The following is a 23684-nucleotide window of genomic DNA, read 5'->3' on the forward strand; positions in this document are numbered from 1 at the left end:
CTAGTTTTAAAGGAATATTCTGGGTGCAATCGACAGCATTTGTGGCATAATGTTGATAACCACAAAAGCTTTTTCGACTCGTCCCCACTTACAATGGAAGTGTATGGCAGAAATAAAGCGTATAATTTTATAAAAGCACCCTAAAAAGACGTTTTAGGGTTTACAGTGTCTTGTCGTCATTTCAACAAAGTTGTAAAATTGGATATAACTTCACACAGAAAAGGTAAGTAAGCAATTTTATCACACTAAAATCATGTTAACACACATATATTATTACATCTTGTGGCTATACTTTTGAAACAGTGAGTATTTTAATGTTTACAGATTTACACTTCCGTTGTAAGTGACTCACTGTAACTCAGATTTTTTCTCCCCAATTTGGAATGCCCAATTCCCAGTGCGCTCTAAGTCCTCATGGTGGCGTAGTGACTCGCCTCAATCTGGGTGACGGAGGACGAATCTCAGTTGCCTCCACGTCTGAGACCGTCAACCTGTGCATCTTATCACGTGGCTTGTTGAGCACATTACCGCGGAGACATATGGAGGCTTCACTCCATCCACCGCGGCATCTACGCACAACTCACCACGCGCCCCACCGAGAGCGAACCGCATAATAGTGACCACGAGGAGGTTACCCCATGTGACTCTACCCTCCCTAGCAACCGGGCCAATTTGGTTGCTTAGGAGACCTGGCTGGAGTCATTCAGTATGCCCTGGATTCGAACTCGCAACTCCAGGGATGGTAGTCAGTGTCAATACTTGCTGAGCTACCCAGGCCCCCGACACATTTTTGACCACATTCATATGTGTTTTCTGTGAAACGATCAAAAAACGTTTTAGACCCCGTTTAGACCTGTATTTAGGGCTGACCACATGTGATCAGATCACCCGAAACGCATCTTAATACGTTTCATCATAAATCATACAGTACCTCTCTCAACCAGCTGTTTCCACCTCTTAGACCAGTCAGTAAGTTGCTGTGCGTAGGCCTTTTCTATCTTAGCACGCTCCTGAATGCAGTTCATCATGTCATTGCAGAGCCGATGACCATCCTCAATCCGCTTTACTGTGCGCTTGTAGTTCCCAACCTGAGAAACATGGATACTTTTTGAAATAGCTAGGGTTATGGAAAACATACTAAGGAGTTGAGTGCACTCTATGTCCAGTAAATCAAGCACAGTGAAACTTCTAACACTATTCTGATCAATACAATGCCTGGTTGACCTTTAGAATGACATACTTTTAAACAAGGCACAGATTTAAAAATCAACCAGTCAATAAGATAAAATAACAAGTGACACGCTAGGGAAGAAGACTTACAACACTGGCAAACAGCAAGTTACCTCGTATCTAATTATGTTGGCTTGACAGAGCCAAGATACTGTTATTCTACATACTTTGGTTAAGGGTTTTTCCAAAATCCCTAAACCAAGACCAAAATAAGCAATCGTAACAACTCCTAGAGTTTTTTCATGCTTTTTAAGCATCAAGCAAACTTGGCACAGACCTTCAGACTGTTCTGTGCTCTGACTTTGGCCACGTCCATCTTTATGGGCATAAGTAAATATTGAGAATAATTTGTGCTATGCACACCATTAAATTATTATTTTAAATGAATTAATTATTTATTAGTGTAATAATAATTATTTAAATTTAATTTGATATTTTATTTATTAATTATTCATAAATGTTTTATATCATTTTAGCTAATAATATAAAAATATTTATTATGAAATAAAACCGTTTTTCTTTTTTTTTCAGCTTCCCAACGTCATCGTTTCTCAAAGTATGCAGCTATGGAGAGCATTTTCGAAATGCTCAGTTTTTGGTGGAGGAAAACGCTGTTCCAGTGTGAATGCGAGGCATAAACGTACCAAAATTAATGCGTTTTCAAACAAAAACATTTTAGTGTGGCCGTGGTCCTAGATATCTTTTGTAACTGATCTGACATACGGTTTTCGCATCAAAACTTGCTAGCTGGCTTTTTTAAACTTTTAGGCCAACCAACACCAAAGTTACATTTCCAAAACACCAGTTAATATGATTTTGTGCCTGACCTCCCAAAAGCTGTCTGTGGTCTCGTCGGACATGGCGTTGTCATAGTAGGCACCCGACATGCTTTGAGATTTGGCAGAGCAGGACTGAAGCTGGAGAATTTATTGAAGGGTATTCACCATAAACTGCAGAACAGAAAAAAAGACCAAAGTGATGAGAACATATTAATGGACATATCTGGTTAAATTTAAGATAAAATGTCAGATAAAAAGTCAGCTGTATGGTGTCAATATCCCATCTTCACAAACTGTAGTGATATATTTTATTCATTGTATTCATTTAGCCTTTATTTAACCAAAAAGCCCTATTGACATTGCAATTCTCCCCTTATTTTATTTCATTTTTGGCTTTTGCCAAGTGCAACAGAGCATGTGCACCACCCACCAGGCGACGTCTCCAACATCAGTTTCTCTTCTAAGTGGGACATGGTTAGCAATTGATACAAAAACAAAACACTTTACCCACAATAGCCACCTAAAATGACCCCTTGAAGGAAAAAGAAACATGCACTGACCTTACAGAACAGTAACACGTCCTTACAAGGGCAACAAAACATACCGGAGGACCATGCATTTTAAGTAGCCTTAGATAGTAGCTGTGTGATGAAACAGTTGTGCCTTGTTTGGTAATTAATTTATATATTATAAAGACCATGTAGTGGACCAGGTTTTACAGCTATTAAACTCAAAACGTTAAAAGCACATGACCACATGACCAAGAATATCTTCATAAACAAACATACTGTATATTGCGATCCAGCCTTTCCATTTTGTTGTAGTAAACATTGGTCAGAAAGTGACTTAGCATGACATACATGATCTCTACACAGCAAAAAATTATTTTCCTATTGAGTATTTTTTGTCTTATTTTTTGTTTAATATATCTAAACATTCTTTAAACAAGGAAAAATTACTTATTACTTAAACAGAATGGCACAACATGTTAAGTCTTGCTTTTAAGAAATGTAACAAACTTTGGTGTGGTTTATGTTTAAAAGTAGATACAAATATTTGCCACTGTGGTAAGAAAAATAAACTTATTTTCCCTTTGAATCAAGTTTTTTTTTTTTTTTTTTACCCCATTAGCAAATAGTTTTCCTTGTTGAAAGCATAAATTTACAACATTTTGTTAGATGTATCTAAAAACAAGGCAAAATATCTTATTTTATTTAGTTTCTCATACATTTATTAAATGTATCTTGTTTTAAGAATGTTTAAATGTTTTTACAAGACCAAAAAAACAAAACAAAAAAACAAGACAAAAATACTATATATATATATATATATATATATATATATATATATATATATATATATATATATATATATATATTTTTTTTTTTTTTTTTTTTTTTGCAGTGTAGTTGATTTTTGTGTTAGTTTTGTGTGAGCATTCAGGAATAGTTTACTCCGTCAGAGCAGTTTTTACAAATTTAGAGGTGGTGTATGGCTCATTTCCAACTTGAAATTCTCAGAAAAGAAACTGTTCAGCATACAAATGTAATTTGGCTGAGTGTAGCCCTTTTGTTTAATTATTTACGAATAGAAAACAAGGTAGGGCCTAAAACAGAGCCTTGGGGTACACCTTTAGCAATTACATTCAAACTAAGTCTGTTGTTCTGAAAAAGCACATTTTAAGATAGATATGCAAGGTTATTTTAAACTAATACAGTCCATTCACTTATTCAATTGTGCTTTAAGCAGTGGTTCATGATAAAGAATCTAATTTAATCTTAATCAAAGCAGAGCTTTCATCTGATAAAGCTGTTGTTGCTTTTTTCTATCCAACATGTGAATTTGTTTAACTGTCACAGCTTAAGATATAGCGCTTTGCCTTTATCTAAAACCAGACTATACCAAAATCAGAATTAGTAACCAAACGTACACTTACTTAAGTTAATGTGACATATTAATTATAAGATAACAGTTACTTACATTAAAAGAATCTCCTCTCTTTGATAAGACTTTAACCTGTATATGATAAAAAGGGATGACGATTTTTCTTTAAAGTCTTTAAATATTATTTAATTTTACTAACAATGTGATTTTAATGTAAGCTTAATCTGTGGTGAAGAATCCAAAGATTTCTTTCAAACCTTATGTTAGTTCTATTGTTATCTCTAAAACTCAACCCTGAATGTATATTTTCACTCAAAATCAGTAACTTTGAACATAATGGTGTTATCCGCCCAGACTCTGCAAATAATTCAGTACATCCACCCTTAACTGTGATTAAATCACTCTGTTACTTCAAATGTCTTTCTACACAACTCATGTGATTAATCTTTACAAAAACGGCTCATTGATTTTTTCCAGACCAAATAATACTCCAAAACAAACCCAGTGGGTCTGTGTGAGCCTCAGGCAGCAATTGCATCATGATAATGTTATTCTCTGTCAGTGATTGACAACAAACAAAACCAAAGTCAATGTCGCATGATTATTATACAAGCACTATCAATGGACAGTAATGTCTTGTGGCGTCTTATCTTTGTATAACCTTGGATGAAAATGTTTGAATGTCCTTCTCAGGACAGCTACATATTTTATCAACTGACACTGACAAATTACTCTTTTTCACTCATCTAAATGTTTCAAGAAATGAAAGTAAAATTACTGGAGAGCACTGATGATGTCATGCTATTATGCAGACCGGACAAGACAAGGCGTTTTGATTTAAGGGCAATTTTTTGGGGCGGGCTTCAACTTATTTAATAGTGCAATAGGAGAATTTGGGTTAGTTGAAACCAATAAATGGGAACACATTCCAGAGAGACTTTAACAATAAATAACAATTGTCACAAATGAACTAAAATGGACAACAAAAATGTGAAATGTTAAATAAATGACAGTGTAAGTTGCTAAATAAAGAATATAAGGGGGTCTTTGGCCTCGATTTGGGTGTCACGTTCAGTTAATCCATTCAAAGTGTTGGAGGTGTTGCAGGTGGCGCTGGGCGGTGTTTTAATCATTGCTCATAACTGTCTTTGGCATGTCAGACAAAAGAACTGTAAAAGAACTGCAGGGCATCCCATCATATTGATTAGCTGAGCTCATAGCAACAGTTTTTCTCTGGTTGCGCATCATACAAAATTTTTTTATCCCACATGCAGAAAACATGCTGTTTAAAACCATTGCATTCACTTTAAAATCATTAACTCTGGCCATTTTCTATATTAAGAGCATACCGAAAATATCGAATCGCTCATGATTTACACTGATGCACTGGGAAAAAAAGTCCTTTTAATCAGCATTTTATTTTATTTTTTTCTTATCTAAACATTCTTTTAAAAAGGATACATTTATGGAAAAGCAAAATTATAAGACAATTGTGTTTTCAGAGAATTTATCAAGAATATGTTGTTTTTGCTAATATTTTTTTTTTTCTTGTTTTAAGCATAAATCTGACAATTTATTTAACAATTTAGCAAAAATAGCGAGGTTTACGTTTAAAAAAAGAAAAAAAAATCTAATGAATGGGACACACTCAAAAAATATTCCTAGCAAAAGTAAGATTTAAAGACATTATTTAAATTAGATTTATTTAAATTCACATCAGACAATAAAGATTTTATGCCAAATGCAGAAAACATTGTTTAAAACCATTGCATGCATGTTAGTTATGATCATGAACCACTTTATACATTTAGATCAAACCAGATATAATGGCTCATTATTTGCACTGATCCACTGCAAAAAAAAATTATTAAAAAAAAAAAATGTATAAACAAATGTATGAGTATTTTATCTTGTATTCCAGTAAAAAAAATATCTAAACATTCTTTAAAAAAAAAAAAGATAAAATTACTTAAGAAGCTAATTTTTGGAAGACAACTGTGTTTCCAGAGAATATATCATGAAAATATTGTTTTTGCTAGTTGTGCTTCATAAATATAACAATTTGTTTAACAACGAAATAATATAAAATAGTGATGTAAAAAATTATGCTAATATAAAAATATGAATGGCAAAAGTAAGATTTAAGCAAATGGCTTAAATTAGATTTATTTAAATATGCTTAACTTTGATAAGTATAAAATTAGTTCAGTTAATACCAAAGCAAATTAAGTTGCTTTCCCATTTACGAAACTGTTTTGTTTAAAACGCATGAATTTTGTTTACTAGGTTTATCTCAGCAGATATCATTTGAATTATATTACAGTATTTAACAGTGCAACCACAAGCAATAGAACAAAGGCCATTGCATGAATAAATGTACTAAAATACATCACATAAACACATACACAAAGGAAAAGACTCCAGTCAGTTGTATATGAGCATGTGTGTTAAATTGAGTCAGACAGACAGATACACAATCTATCTCTCTCCACCGCTCACACCAGCACAACAAACCCCCACGCTACAAATAAAGCTCAGAACAACCACACACACCCATCATCACCTCCATACTGATGAAGAACGCTGCAAAAAGTCTAATTCAGACATAACAAAAGAGAAAGCAACAAAAGGCTTACCCAATCCCCTGCGTTCGACCGTTGCACGGTTGCCTTCAGAGCCCGAGCATGTGGGAGGCCTCCGCTCCCCCCCCCCAAACCCCAATCACAGCCCCTCTCTTCCTCTCCCACTCAACACTTTTGTTCTATTTCATCTTCTTCTTACTAGGTTTGGTTAAGCTTTGGAGTAACTGCAGATGTAGACTAACTCGCTGTATGTCAGATGTTGAGGAGATAAAATGCCTTCATGATGGACAAAGTGGATGCTTGCAAGTGCAGCAGTGTGTTTGTGCGTTAGACTAATCACATTTGACTTAAATTATTCTGACAGAGAGGTGGGAGGCTGAAGGGGGGTTGGTGAATACAGCTTCAAGGCTTCTGTTTATTTTGGAAGACAACCGCACTGAGGACACATTATTTGTGGCTTTTCTTCATTGGATTTCTTTTTTCATGATTATAGTTATTGCAGTTTACAGTTATTCAACAATAATGGATTAAGAAGATATGACATGGTGCTCTCAAGGACTTATCTCATAAATATATAGTTTTGGTTAATAGAGAATTTTCATTGGCTGTCATTTCCAATCAGTGTTGGGGAGTAACGGAATACATGTAACGGGATTTAAACGTATTTAAAATACTAAATATAAGTAACTGTATTCCACTACAGTGGAACTTATAGTTACAATTTAAATAGTTGGTAATCAGAATACAGCTACATTCAAAAAGTATTTACTGAAGCGATTACTTTGTCTTTTATTGAAATTTGTTTCATTTAATATTTGGTTTATTCGGTTGTAAAACATTAACTCATCTAAATGACACTTTCACTTTTAAAACACATTCTTATGATTTGTTTCATTCATACGAGCACTTTCACACTGTTTTGAGTGAAAAGGTGGATATGACATCATAAAGAAACTTTTACTTGGGAGCTTAATAGAATAGCTACACCGTGTTTCTACATCCTAACAAAAAGAACTGTTAGAAACGCTTTGACAGATGAAACATAAATCCAATAAATACACAATTACATGTCAATGTTTTTTATGCGGTAAGGGTATTTTTACAAGAAATGCTGACCAATGTAACCTATAGAAATCGACAAATAATATATTTTCTGCCTCATTCTATGAACAGAAACCATATACGATCAGAAAATGATGTCGTTGCGTACACTCTGTGGGGTTTTGAAGTTTGGAGCAGCAAAAAAATAGTTAACCTTGTTTAAACTGTCATGTAAACATTTAGCTTTATGCTAAGCTAACATGCTATTTCGCGATTATATTTTATATAAATTCTGTAACATTAGAGCATACATTTTTTCTTTGATATTAGGGCAAAGATGTACAGCAAAAATGTTGTTCTTAATGAGAATTAAAATACTTTTTTCCTGTAAAAAAACAAGATAAAACAAGATAAATATTCGTGTAGCAAAACTGCATAAGATATTTAGGCTTTATTCAGAGAACGTATTTTTACAGTGAAGATTTTCTTACGTTATCTAATTGCTTATAGTCAAAACAAGTGAAACAATGTGCCAGTGCTGAAGAAGTAATCCAATGTATTTAGATTGCGTTACTGACCTTGAGTAATCTAATGGCATACATTACAAATCATATTTTACAGCATGTATTTTGTAATCTGTCAAGGAAAACTTTTTAAAAGTAACCTTCCATTAAACACAATACAGAATTGAGATGTGCTGGAAATGATACTGTGGTGGGAATAAAAATGACATATCTAATTTATGAATTATTAAGCACAATTCCTCAAAAGTTGGCAATGCAAAATGCCAAAATTTGTGCATTAGTGTACCAACGTAAGAATCACAATTTAAGATTTAAGACATGAGTAAAGCATAGATAAATGTGAAGTTTTGCTCCTGCACAGTTATTGACGTACCATTTGGCCTTTACTAGGTCAATTTAATTTTTATTATATATCATCAAATAAACATTTGAAGTCCCTGACACCTATTAACATTCATGTCTAAAGGCCAAGGCACTGATGTGATCAAGGAAAGCCAGAGTAGTTGAAATTCCCAAACATTTTTCAATGTTAAGTAATAAATACAGCATAGTTATTGATCAATAAATAAAAATCTTCCTGTGTCATTTAAAAAAATGATGTGAGACAATACTGAGTGTCATGTTGACAGCTCTATGCAACCCAAACAAAACGAGCCTGTTTTACTAGCTTAGCATGCATTTCTAATTTGAGCAGGCTAGTTATGTTATGCTTCAAGTTGTAGGTAATAACAGTCCAACTGGTTCTGTTGTTCTTATCAATATGGAAAATGTAATCAAAGGTTTAATTTTATTTTACAGTAAATATACTTTGGGAAAGAGCAAATTGACCCTTTGGAAACATCCATAATCAAAAGACGTAGATAATTGAAACTAAAGGTTCTACAACAGAGGATAATATCAGAACAGTGGACCAGTCTGGTTTTGTTTAACCCTTTAAGCTCGGATGAAAAAATAATTATCAAAATCTTAATAACTACAGTCTTGATCAACACAAAATAGCTGTACTTTACAATGCATGTAGGCATTATGACCAAAACTGAACAAGTGCTTTGAAATTTGCAGACAAATCAGAAGTGTTTAGTTTTGCTAATTTATTAAGAATTTTGCATGGCACATTTTACTGTAATCGGTAAAAACATCAAACTGAGAAAGCTCTTAAAGAGTAGAATACAACCAGCCAAATTTTTACTCACAGACAAAAATATTGCATAGCTTATTAGAAAAGCACTAAGAGCACACAGCACACAATGTGCTATCTGACTAAAAACACGTTAGCTTTCCTGGATCAGACAACTTCATCGGAAATTATGTAGTATGTTGTTCAGTATCATGGAATGCTAAACCAATCGTAATAGGATTCAGATCACTCCAACCTGAGGTGGAAGTCATCCAAATATGGGCAGAGAGGATCGTTCACTCTAATTACATATGACCACCAGGAGATGGTGCTATGTACATGACACAGACTCAATGATTACTCAAATGACACTGAATGGAACTGAATGAGATCTCTTTACTCATGCCTACATTCTTTGGAGAGAGAGCATACCTTTAGTCATTGTTGTATTTGCATGTGTAATTAGTTTTTATGTACAATTATTATGTTTTATTTGTTTGAGGACGTTTTTGGACACTAGGATAAATTATTTTTGTAATGCTATAACTTTTAATTGCTTTGTTGTATCAACACAAAATTTTACTTAGTAACAGGTGACACGATTGGGAACAAAACAAAAGCAGTTTTTTGGAGATACCTTATTTACGCCCTGAGATATATTATGTAAAATCAGAGAAATCAATAGAATATATAATATATCATGTTAAATCGAGTTATAAGCCTTTCATTTTGGGTATGCCATTGAAACAGGAAATCTTTAAAAACACCCTCAGAGCTTAAAGGTTTAAATCAGACAAAAACATAAAACAGACCCTTAAATATTAAACAAATTTCAGCACTTCAACAGAATTCTCTATAAATAAATGTCCAAAAAAATTTATTGAAAGCAGTGATCAAGGGAATGATCACCACAGATGCTCAAAGGAATGCTGCTTTTTAAGATAACTTATCTCAAACTTCATTTATTCTGTTCAAAGTCTGAAGGTTTAGTAAGGTTATTTATGCTTGTTGATCTTTATCTATAACCAACAACAATTCAATCACAGCCAGAGATGAACATTAGATGCATGAACCAGGTGAAGAAAAATTATTTTACAGAAACTTTGTACTAATACTTCTATGAAGTTAATTTGAGGTGGAATTTGCAGCAGAGTTTTCCAATATGGAACGACTGTACGAAAGCATGAGGAAGCAATGAGGACGAAGTGAAGAGGATGTGATGAGATATGGTTCAGGAGGAGAATCGACCATTATTGATCAGTCAGCAGGAGAACAGCATGAGCAGCAAGAGCAGAGGAACAGCCAACAAACACACACTCAAACCATTTGAAATTTAACAGCACCAGCACATTAGTCCAAAAAAAAAAAATATTCAAATAAACCCACCCTGACACAAAATGAACTTTTTGAAGGGGAAGAGCATAATGGAATTGCCATGTTTAAAAACCATTGGATGACCATACCACATGTCCAGATATCAATATACAAATACTGTGTACTGTCAATATTCATGTACCATGGTACTTGGTATTGTAAGGCACTTTAATGAAAACCATATACAGTATTACGAATAATACCATCATGGCTGTGTCCAAACAATCCTTGTGTTGTTAGGGTAATACTATAGTACACTTTCTATGGAATATGCTATTTTGGTGAAAACAAAGACAAACGACACCAAATAAATATTTGTAAACATTCCTCAAAGTCTAAGAAACATATTTTTAAAGTAAATATTCATTATGTTGGCTTGATGAAGCCAACATACTATTATTTGACGAATTTGATTTTCAAAATCTCTAAACCGAGACCAAACATTCTAACACTATCTCCTCTTAGAGTTTTCTATTTACATCCACCAAACCTGGTACAGATCTTCAGACTGTTCTGGAATAGTGTAGCATATTTTTAGGTTAACGGTTTTTTTTTTGTTTGGTTTTTTTTGAGTGAATCTGTCAAAGCTTGCTCTGATATATCCTACAGTAGGGTTTCAGACCATTTTTGACAGTCTGTCCCCGACTAGAGCTGTCCCTGGAAATGTCCCCGTTTTTATTGCACATTCAAAACAGTCCGCTAAGTGAAAATACATGGCAAGAAAGCCCCTATTCAAGCCTACCGGCAACATGGTTAATCGTGTGCTGTTTATTCTGACCAACAGAGGGGGCTGCTCGCTATAGCAGCTTTAAGTCATTCGTCTTCCTTTACTAATTACTTGTTTGTGCCAGTTTGCCATTAAGAACTGGACCAGGGAGCAAGCGCAATTGAAAAGAATCATCATCATCGTTATCAGCTTCGAGGTGGGGCATATACTAGTTATGTTATAAAGAAGTGATACTTTTTTTTTTTACTTTTAGGAAAGTGCCAGGTAAAGGTGAAGAAATAGAGGAGAAGAGAAGGAATTTTAGAAGAGAGTAAGAAGAGTGATATAAAGAGTGTGGACAAGGGCAAGGGACCCTATCCTGTGGAGTCAGCTGCAATAGTTCCAATATTCAATCATTGTTTATATATGTTTGTTAAGTTCACTTTTATGCCACAGTGTCATCTACTGTATACAGTGCTGTTACAGAAGACCATTAAAAATGATCAGCTTTACCTCATCGATATATTCAATAGAGTATGATCTACCATAGTTCATCACATTACTACATTCACCATTGTCAAAATCAGGGACTAAAAACGAAATGTTTTTCATTTTGGTTCATTCTGAGCAAAAACAGTATTTTTCTGTTCCGGTTCAGAAGTTCTGCAGCCTCTTTTCCAAAAGGTTACCAGTTAGAACAAAATAAAAGAACGGTTAATAAAGTTCTTTTTAAAGTGACAGTACTGTGTGCTCATGGGTGGGTGAATTACCAATTGTAGTGTTGCCAGATATCGCAAGAGAAACAAGCAACATGGTCTGGAAAAACAAGCCCAAAATAAGACACTTGCCTCACCAAAATAAGTGAAAACAAGCAATTAGTTTTTGTGTGTGGTGTGTTTATTGGCATAGAAATCATAACAAGCAGTTAATTAACAGTTATATATAATTTCATTTACAGATCTGCTTCTCAGTCAAAACCCGACACATCAAATCTGTATTAATGCATCATATCTAACAATAATTCACAAGACTTGGAAACAACTGAGAAATGCACTTTTACCTCTTATAATGTTTTCCTTGTATCTGGATTAGCCGTGCATGCATACTTCATGTAGTATTTATATATAGTTGTTAAAAAGGTCTTCATTCAGAGAATGTGACATCCACAACGGGCAGTTAGACAAAGAAATATGTGATGCAGCAGTTTCCTTCAGGATCAAATCACATATTTCATTTTTTCAGGCAACATGAAGTGGTGTAGTTCCAAAAAGTTAACTGTGATAAACCCTTTGGCCTTTAGTTTCATGAAAAAACTTATTGGAACAAAATTAACTGGTTATAACTGGTTACCAGCATTTAAAATTAATGTTTCATTCCAGAACAATTGAAAATCACTTTGTTCCGGTTTTCGGTTTTCGTTCCTTAAACCGTTTTTAGTCCCTAGTCATAATACATAACATCTGTATTGTCCCCCTTTTTTAAATCATAGATAAGTAACGTGACATTTCAATGACATATTTACCAATGAACTAGAAATGTCCCCGTTTTTCATTTCAGAAATCTGGTCAACTTATCCTACAGAATTGTTACCTTAATCCTAACTGAGCAACTAATTAGAAACTGACCTGTAATGACATAAAATAAATAACGCAAGCCCTTGCTCCAGTAAATCTGCAGTGGCTGCATGGCTGCAGTGCCTTTCTACTGCAGCACTCATGAAACCTGCAGATCAATGCAGCCAAGGACACTTAACACTCTATACGTTTCTGTATGAGAAACTTACAAGACGCTCAACAGAAAAACACCATTAAAGCACTATAAAATTAGTCCACATGACTCATGCGCTATATTCCAGTTCTTCTCAAGCAATATGATAGCTTTGTTTGAGGAACAGACCGGAATATAAGCCTCAATTTAATTTAAATCTTCCATCATTTTTGTGTGAACTATTCCTTTAAAATTGTTCCACAGCAGCACAACTGATATGAAAAAAAGTTTGCAGATTTTGTGACCTATTATGAACTCACTTGATCAAGCTGCCTCCAGAGATTCTTAGAGTAATCTACTTAACTTAATTCTACTTAATTCTCCATTTATAAACCTCTAAATGACATAGTTTATGATTTTGACCCAAGTTGAAGAGGTTTTGCTGCTCCTGAAAATGCAAGAGTTCAGGACTGCGATCAGCTGAGCCCAGGGTTGATAAATCATTCAGTTCTTTCAGTTAACAGATCACAGTAGCAAACGATTCTAGAGTGCCCGCATACCAATATACGTTACAGGTCGTATAACTTGAGCCATGCTTAAATGCTGCATTATACATTTGTGATGTGACTAAAAGGGATAGTTCAAGCAAAAATGAAAATTCTCTCATTATTTACTCACCTTCATGTTGTTCCAAACCTGTATGAAACCTGTATTTATTTCTTCAGTGGAACACAAAAGAAAATGTTAGGCAGAATGACAGCTTCAGTCACCATACACTTTCACTGTATGGACAAAAGATGCAAAAGTGAATGGTGACTGGAATCTTCTTTTGTGCTCCACAGAGGAAAGAAAGTCATATGGGTTTGAAACAAAATGAGGGTGAGTAAACAATTAAAGAGTTTTAATTTTTAGCTGAACTATGCCTTTAAAATGGCACAAAATCGCTCCAGTTTCTCTGTAAAGTTCTCAAAGATGCTATATGCAATTGCATACACTTTATCTGCTAATTCGGTTTTAAACTTTGAGTTGTAGAAGATGTGGCAGCATACAACTCACCATCAGATCTCTTTAGAGCTATTTAGGGCAAATACACAATGTTAAAGGTGCATTCAGTCATTTTTTTCCTCATTAAAAAAGTTTTACCCTAGCATATTTTTAAATTATAGATAAAATCCAAATCATATTATTTATCCCAAAATAAGGCTAACTCTTAGGGGTCTTTCAGATCGAACATGTTACGATACAATTTAAAAAAAGCTATATAACAGAAAGTAGATGTCTTGAGTCATGCTTTGAAAAGTATTTTTATTTACTTGACACAGCATCTAAAAAACTTTCCTGTGCAAGACGCTGAAAAAACAGCAGTCTGAGACATTTGGTGAGCACATTTACATAGAAAAATGATTGAGAAACAGCGCAGACCCTGGACGCGAAAAACGCGTTGGGTCTGAATGGCCCCTTAAAGCTGAAACATACTCAACGCAAGTACATGAACGAAAACGCAAGCTCGCAAGCTCGAATTTATGCATAGTTGCGTTCCACGTTGCATTCTTAATGATGCCACAAGGGGTGCTATACTGAGATTCATGTGAACTGTCTGCATCTACGGTATGTTTTCTTTTTAAGTCAACTACTGTCATGACGAAGCAACAAGAGAATATTGCTGAGCAAGTAAGGTTAAGTCAATATAGTATTTATAGCAACTTACCAGAATAATAACACATTTAGTTTATTGGAATTCAGTTTTATCGCCCCTTGAGTACTGAGGTTTGTTCCTGCCATGATAACGCAAGAACGCATGTTAAGCATGTTCAACCAGACTGCGCGTTGGCAATGCGGTGGCTAAGTTCTCGCATCTGCGTTCACGTACTGCGTAGAGTATGTTTCGGCCTTTAGATAATGTTCAACTTGTTCTTTTGATACGACTGGAAAAAGCTAGACGCAGCGAAATGAATATAACAGAATGCAGGTGTATCAAGACGAGGTTTTAAAAGTAGTTTTTTTTTTATACTTGACATTACAAATATAGAAAACAATTAAAAAACTGGTTATTGAACACCTAGCACCGTTCTTTTCTTTTCTTTTTTAAAAAAAATTTTTTTGTGTTTTTTTTTTGTGGATTTTTTCCCCTTTTCCACCCAATTTGGAATGCCCAATTCCCAATGCGCTTTTAAGTCCTCATGGTGGCGTAGTGATTCGCCTCAATCCGGGTGGCGGAGGACGAATCCCAGCTGCCTCTGCGTCTGAGACCGCCAACCCGCGCATCTTATCACGTGGCTTGTTGAGCGCGTTGCCACAGAGACATAGCACGTGTGGAGGCTTCACGCCATCCAACGGCATCCACGCTCAACTCACCACGCACCCCATCGAGAACGAACCACATTATAGCGACCACGAGGAGGTTACCCCATGTGACTCTACCCTCCCTAGCAACCGGGCCAATTTGGTTGCTTAGGAGACCTGGCTGGAGTCACTCAGCATGCCCTGGGATTTGAACTAGCAAACTAGCGAACTCCAGGGGTGGTAGCCAGTGTCTTTTACCACAGGAGCTACCCAGGCCCCCAGTAGCACCATTATTTTAATGGCACATGCCATTTAGAAAATGCTGTTACAAAGTTTGGTATGCCAATACAATAAACATGAAATGTGAACCTTTTGGCTTTCGATAAAAAACAGCACAGACGGATGCGAAAAATCGTTGTCTGAACGCCCCCTTATTCTCCTTATTGGGCAAGTGACAAGGTTTTCTTTGCTGTCTAAAGCTATAAATAAAGTATACTCTGTCATACTGCACTGAAACCAAACCCTTCTCTTCGAAACCTCTCTCTCCTCAGCCGAGAACAACAACAGGATGGATATCCCAACATTGACAAACCGCCCCGCACCCTGAGTCAAAGCGATTTCTGCTTATCCGATCCACATCGAGTTGATTAAAGCAATCTTGAAAGGTGACGGTGGCGTAATAAGGGAATATGCAATTTCCTGAGCTGTGAGAGAAATGTTCCTCAAGCACGTTTTGTGAAAATGGCAGAAAAGTTTCACATTGAAGTTTCGAAAAGCAATAGAGATTGGACCACATGAGATCGCACAAACATTGCCTTGTTTACATCAAGATGGAATAAAAGTGAATGGTGACTGAGACTAATATACTGTCTGAAATCTCTTTTTGTGTTTTAAAGAAGAAATTAAATCATATGAGGTTGGAACAACCTGAGGATGAGTACATTATGAAAAAGTATTCATTTTTAGGTGAACTGTCACTTTAATTGCAATTAAACTGATTTCACAATCTTAAAGCATCCAAAAATAGGCTTAATTTCCTTTATGCAAAATATAATTTCGTATTTCTTTCCTTTGAGTTTGCGGTGAAATATGACTTGGACAAGTTCTTGACAGCTTTCATGAGATTCACGCTTACATAGTATATAATTTCCATTACACAAGGTAATTTAGACTGCAATATTTGATTTAGAGGTTTATTCAGTATAAGATAACATCTCACCTGGGAGGCCCAGCCCAAAACAGAAGGATCTTTCAGGACCTGCGAGTGACACTGGACACGCTTGATACCAGATGAGTATTTGTCTAGTAGGTGTGTCTGTACCAAAACCTTTCAAACCCAACTTCTCCAACGCACACTCTCCACACATGCATATATGGACGTGAAATAGTTTGCTCTGACACATGCTCATGCATCAAACTGGACTTTGGCAACTCCACCCAGGAAGGTCCCAGATGATTAATGATTAGCCACAGTACAGACAAGGCAATCCTGAACATTGACATTACCAGCAATCTTAAAAAGACAGATACATCTGTCTCAAACACTAAAACAAAACACACCAACTATAGCAAAACTGATACTATTCAGAGAACAGATAATTCTGGTCCTGGATGCTTATTGGACAATACAGCATTCCAGTTGTGCTACCATACAGAGTATAGTGCCAACTATGACATGAAACAATTGTTCACCTAGCTACTGTGTATATCACGGCACAACACCCAAACTCATGCCATTGGCTGGTTAGGATGCTCAGACAAACAGAACAATGTTTTGAAAGCGCCACAGAGTCACAGTTTTTACACTTTTCAGAGAAATAAAATGGCTTACATATATATAGTTGTCTCTGCCTACATTGTATAGGAAAAAGTATTTTAACATCACTTCAATTTTAAGTAATAAAGACTTTTACGGTAATGAATTTTGTTAGATGCTTACATGCACAAAGACATTAACACATGGGTATTAATATTTGTCCTTAAGAAATTTTTTAATAAGATATGTTCTTGCTAGTTATACTGATGGCTATGCCGTTGTTCGATACTGTGGTCAGGCAAGGGGGCAAAATAGAGCTAATTGCCTGCTGTTTAGCAAAAAGTGACCTGGCTCTCACCCACTGCAGCAATGAATCCATACCATTGATCAGGCTGATGTGAATAAAAGCAGTCTGAGGCCAGCAGATATCAGGAGCTAAATTGATCAGTGCTGAGGCTCATATAGCTGAATGGCTACTGTTAGTATTATTAATAAATAAAATCACAGAGTGACAGCAATGCAGAGATGTTGTTAATGATTCTGTTCTATTCCATTTCGTTCTATTCTGTTCTGTTCTGCTCTATTCTATTCTAGTCCGTTCTGTTATATTCGACTCTATTCAGTTCCGTTCTGTTCCAATCTATCCTGTTCTGTTCCGTTCTTTTGTATTTTGTTCCATTTTGCTCTATTCTGTTCCGCTTTGCTCTATTCCATTCCATTCTATTTTTATTCCATTTTGTTCCATTCTATCCTGTTCTGTTCTATTCTAATCTATATTATTCTGTTCTGTTCTGCTCTATTCTGTTCTAGTCCGTTCTGTTATATTCGACTCTATTCAGTTCCGTTCTGTTCCAATCTATCCTGTTCTGTTCCGTTCTTTTGTATTTTGTTCCATTTTGCTCTATTCTGTTCCGCTTTGCTCTATTCCATTCCATTCTATTTTTATTCCATTTTGTTCCATTCTATCCTGTTCTGTTCTATTCTAATCTATATTATTCTGTTGTGTTCTGAACTATTCTATTGTTTTCTATTCTATTCCATTCTATTAGACTCTTCTCCAGTTTATTATGTTCTACTATACTGTTCTATTTTGTTCAATTCTATTATATTCTCTTCTGTTCTACACTATTCTGTTCTATTCCATTCTGTTCTATTCTAATACATTCTGCCTTACTCTGTTATCTTTTATTCCATTCTAAACTGTTCTATTCTGTTCCATTCTATCCTATTCGGTTCAGTTCTATCATATTTAGGGGCAGTGGTAGCTCAGCGGTTAAGGCTCTGGGTTACTGATCAGAAGGTCAGGGGTTCAAGCCCCAGCACTGCCAAGATGCCACTGTTGGGCCCTTGAGCAAGGCCCTTGACCCTATCTGCTCCAGGGGCGCCATATCATGGCTGACCCTGCACTCTGACCCCAGCCTAGCTGGGATATGTGAAAAAAAAGAAGAATTTCACTGTATATGTGCAAAAATGTATAATGTGTGATGAATAAAGAAAATTATTAATTATTAATTATATCCTGTCTGCTCTATTCTGTTCTATTCTAATCCGTTCTGCTCAATTCTGTTCTCTTCTATTTTCTTTGGTTGTATTCTGTTCTGTTCTGTAATTCTATTCTATTTTATTCTTCTCTGTTCTATTCTTTTCTGTCGTGTTCTGCACTATTCTATTGTTTTATATTCTATTCCATTCTATCTGACTTTATTCTATTCTACTATATTCTGTTCTATTCCATTATGTTCAATTCTAATCCATCCTGCCCTTATCTGTTCTCTTTTACTCCATTCTATTCTATTCTCTTTTATTTGATTCTATTCTATTCTGTTCCGTTCTGTTCTATTCTTCTCTGCTCTGTTCAATTCTATTGTATCTTATCTACTTGATTCTTCTCTTTTCTATTCTATTCTGTTCTGTTCTATTCTAATTCATTCTGCTCTCTTCTCTTCTATTCCCTTCGGTTATATTCTGTTCTGTTCTGTTATTCTATTCTATTTTAATGTTCTCTGCTCTGTTCTATTCTATTCTATTCTGTTATCTTCTATTTTATTCGTTTTGCTATGAATAGAATAGTTTGCATTTGATTTTAACTTCCAGGCAGTTTGATCTCTTTCCTATGAATTTACAACAGCACCAAAGTCAGTTTAATTACACTGGCTAATTTCCAAAAGATCAGCATCAGCGATTTTCTCTGCTAATGTCTTTCCAATTTCACATGATTTCAAACCCCACAGTGGCCTTTTTCTTCACCCTCAGAAGTCCAATTTTCCCCATGACCTGAAGGGAAATTCAAAAGGCCCTCTTCTATTCTTTGCCTGTATAACCATATTAAATTTTGGCCTGCACATTGCTTTTCCTGTATCTCACAGCAGGCTCATTGTTCAGAGCTATTTCAGACTGAAAACATAATCTTAGAGTAGCTTACTGCAAACCACACGCTAATAAAACCATGATAAATGAACTTTTACAGCATAAAACGAGCAGTCAGCATCAACCAACAAATGAGTTTTTAAGGCCTTTAGATTATTGTCAGGTTCTTTTATGTATAATAGACCCACATATTTCTCTCACAATCTTTAATCTCTCGCTTGTGCATCTATACATCACAGATATCCACAACAAATTTCTTCGCTCTAGTTCAGTGCATCCAAGTGTGAAATACAGAGGCTGAGGCAGCAAGAAGCATCCATTTCCAACACCGCATTCAAACACACACACACACACACACACACACACACACAGTTTTAAGTTCCATAGCTCTAAAATGATAGGATCTGTTTGTGCAATTAAATTATTGTTTAAATAAAAACTCATTGACAGAATACCCTCTGACCTTTATATCTCTCTTGACTCTCTTGACTTGAATGGATAGTTCACCCAAAAATGAATATTATGTCACTATTTACTCACTCTCATGTTGCATGATTGCATGAATGATCAACGCAGGGACTCACAGCAGCCAAAATGTGTGTATAAGGATTTGTATGGGTGTGTGGTTGGTAAGGTCACACTGAAGCTGATATCCATACTGGCTCAGACACACATGAGAATCTTTTAAAAAAGCCAGCCAGCCTTCTGGTAATACAACACTGGAGAGCTGCAGCAGATGATATCTTGTTGCATGGATTCTCTGAGGCTTCAAAGAACAGCACAATCTATCCATCTATAAAAGACGTCATACTGTCGGATTTGCAGCCTATACACTCTTAAAAATAAATGTTATTCAATGGGTCTTGTAAGCACTTGAATGAACTCAGAAATAAACCTACTCATCATGAGTAGTGTAGTTCTTCACCATAAATTCTGCCATTAAAAGTTTTCTTTTGTCTTTTTTTTTTATTAAGTTGAAATCGAGGAACCAGACTGTTGCACTCTATTAAGGAGAGGGTCATTCTCATTCTAGAGAACATTTCTTTATACAAAAATATGCAAAAGCCCCTGAGTGCAAGGTAGGGCTGCAAAATTAATCGAAATAAATTGAAATCACGATATGACCTTGTGCGATTTTTAAACTGCAAAACGCTGCAATATAATTAAATAAATAGTCTGCATGCGCTGCTCACTTAAAATTTTATTTGTGCTGCTCTGTCCGGTCTGTATTGTGTTGTGCATTTGTACTGTGTTTTCAGAGTGGTGCTGTACTCCCCAACTCCATCTCGTGCTCAAAGTGACAGATATGCTCCGAGTTTGTTTCCATTTGCTTACACACGCTGACGGCATTATATTTAAAGCACTTCAGATTCACTTTTATTCAAAACATGTTGGAGAAGATGTTCAATTGAGGAGCATTATACAGCTATTGTGAACTCGGCTACAACCAGAAACTTTTAAGGTGTTCCTGCATTTCTCTGCAAAATAAAAGCTTGATTATATTATAAAATAAAAGCTTGATGTATTACTATTGTATAATAATAATAATTATTATTATAAATATTATATTACAATAATACAATATTCAAGTTGACTGGGTTCCAAAATATAATGATGATTAATAGTAGTCTGAGACCCTATCACAGAGTGGATAAAAACATATGGATATGAATATGAAGTTATTTCACTATGTTTACTTATTTATTTTTTTATTTTTGGATGTATTAAAAAAGGTCTGAGTTTGGTTCATTTTAAGGGACTTTAACCTCTTTTTATTGGCAGCAGAGAATGGTCAAAACATTATCTCATTTTATTTAATTACTACACTCAAAGTATAATTTTAGGATTTTTGCATTTAATGTCATAATAAAATTATTTAAATTTGAATTGCATAACCTTTAACAAAATGTAAAAAAAAACTTAAATACAGTATTTAAAATTTTATTAATTACACTTTGTTAAAATGGCACCATTTTATTTGATGGAATTTTTTATGAAATCGAAATGTGTAAATCTTAAAAATAGGCTTTTTTTTTTCATCATCAAATCGCAATCACAATATCTCTCAAAATAATCGCAATATGACTTTTTGTCCAAATCGTGCAGCCCTAGTGCAAGATGAGTCATCAGTTTTTATGGTCTGTTTTCCTGGAAGTGAAAGACTGTAAATTAATCATGTTTATCTGCTAAAAGTACATTTTGTCATCTTTTAGGAGTATGCTAGCATATTGATGGCCTCAAAGCTAACAGATATTGACTAAAAGCCACAAAACTCATATTCTGATTTCATGGGATCTTTAAGGCATGAATCAAACTCTACGCAAGTACGTGAACGCAAACACTTCTGGAACTTACAACTAATGCTTATCTCCATCTGACAGGTTTCCAAACCTAACAACAGAAGCTACTGATAAATTAAAAAACATGGATTTGTACTATAACAAGGTTACTGGTTGGAATCCCATGAGGGCAGTAAAGGGGTGAAAAGAATGAGAAATTCGGGTGATAAAATTTGCATCCTTAAGCATGACTCTTGACCCCACTTAGTTTAAAGTGAGCAATGACATGCAACAATGACCCTTTCCAACCCCAGTTCATCCTTCACAATGACAGATTGTTGACCATGAACTTGCCTAGATTCATAAAACACAAATGGATATCCAATCAAACCAACACAGTTGTTTGGAATGGAATACTAGCATGCTGCATGCTATACTGCATAGAGTATGTACTCTACATATAGATATACTGTAAGTTAAAGTGTGCAAGTCAAATATAACAAAAAAGAATAAATATCTATATAGCACAAGGAATGCTTGTATTCTCCATTATAACTAAACACAGAAATCAAAACGTTGTCCCTGTGCATGACAAATTAAAATAATAGATGACCCAGCACTATAGAGGACATGATGGGAGATGTTTTCAGGACCTTGGACAGTTTTCACCTTTGACATCAGCAACAGAAGTCTAAAGGACATATGGTATCTGTGAATGAACAGTTAGTTTAACGGTGTAGTTAGGCTTAAGACTTAAAAACACTTACGTGCATATTTGCTGTTGGTGGAGCCAGCTGGCACACCAATGCACAATCAAACTAAACGATACAACCACTAGACATGTTCTAATCAAATAACACACTAGTTGTAATGAATAATCTTATTAACTGCTACTGGGTTATTAAAACAAACCTTTTAAGTTTATCATTCAAGGACATTGTGAAGTCAACAAGATCTCCCTGGGGAGCAACCGTGATTGCTTTTACTAGGAACATGGTCTATTGTGAGGTCTGCAGTAACAGCCACGTGTCCTAAATGGGCTTTCTCATAATTTACACTCTCACTGAAATTCTGCTGGTTGTAGGCACGGTTAACACTCATCCAGTGCATTTTTTATTTTTTATTAAAGCAACGTAACGTACACTAACTTTACAAAAAATTGGTGGTACCAAGCTACAATGATGAAGCATCAGATGGAATACCATGGCGCTCTGATGTACGCCATGGTATCAAATGATATAGTAATCATTCGGTACCGATTCACCATAATATTTACATGGTCCTCAAAGGTAAGTAAAAGAAAACAATGGTAATACCACGGTACATGTTCAGAAAAACACGGTAGTATATGGTACTTTTTAGCACTTTTTTGTTAGAAAAGGTACTGTGGTGGTACAATTATGGTATCCGATAATACCATTTTGAATGAAATGGTGCTCCAAGGTACTTTATAGAATACCGTGATACTACCGTGGTACTTTTAAGTAGTTTCTGTTACTGGTACGTACATATTATTTAAACTATTCTCCTGAAACCATTGTCATAAGGCTTTACATTGTTTAACAATTACATTTAGTACTCAATTATTACATTATTCATGTACTTATATATGGTCATAGTGCATTTATATTAAGAATTTGATGGTATTACTGTGGTATAAAATGGTACCATGTTCAAAAGTAGCATACTTTTTTGTACTTAAGTTAGTGTAAACAAACCTGCATAAACAAACCTAAAAACACACACCAAAAAAAAAACAAAAAACTATTTTTATATAGATTATATACACAATCTATTAGCCTAACACTAAAGCACTTCTAGTCTAGTCACTGTAATATTAATCCCAATGTTAATAGTAAACGAATTAACCTTTTTAATAAGTTAATATTTCAATTGCATCATATTTTCCATATGCAAAAACATATAACGCAACAGATGCGTATTTTAAACAATGCATAAAAGCCTGCTCATTTATTCATTCCATTCAATTTCGTTCGACCCCCATGCATATTACTTCCAGCGCACATAGCGTTCACTGTGATAAGAACCGCAGCG

General features: G+C 35.1%; 1 protein-coding gene across 4 annotated transcripts in view; it reads right to left on the bottom strand.

Moving 5' to 3' along the window:
- pacsin1b (protein kinase C and casein kinase substrate in neurons 1b) overlaps window positions 1–23684 on the bottom strand; it is a 36990-nt gene that overhangs the window by 13117 nt on the left and 189 nt on the right. The window contains exons 1-3 of one of the 4 annotated variants that reach the window (XM_051707099.1): window positions 16447–16597; window positions 2058–2180; window positions 932–1088 (exon numbers count right to left, since the gene is read on the bottom strand). In XM_051707099.1, the coding sequence (XP_051563059.1) occupies window positions 932–1088; window positions 2058–2117 (217 nt within the window). In that variant the 5' untranslated portion in view covers window positions 2118–2180; window positions 16447–16597. Of the gene's footprint in view, window positions 1–931; window positions 1089–2057; window positions 2181–2569; window positions 2657–6529; window positions 6550–16446; window positions 16598–23684 lie in introns of those variants that run through there. The other 3 variants (XM_051707101.1, XM_051707102.1, XM_051707100.1) reach the window with 3 other exon arrangements.

This window comes from Myxocyprinus asiaticus, chromosome 9 (genome assembly GCF_019703515.2).
Source record: "Myxocyprinus asiaticus isolate MX2 ecotype Aquarium Trade chromosome 9, UBuf_Myxa_2, whole genome shotgun sequence".
NCBI classification, from domain to species: Eukaryota; Metazoa; Chordata; class Actinopteri; order Cypriniformes; family Catostomidae; genus Myxocyprinus; species Myxocyprinus asiaticus.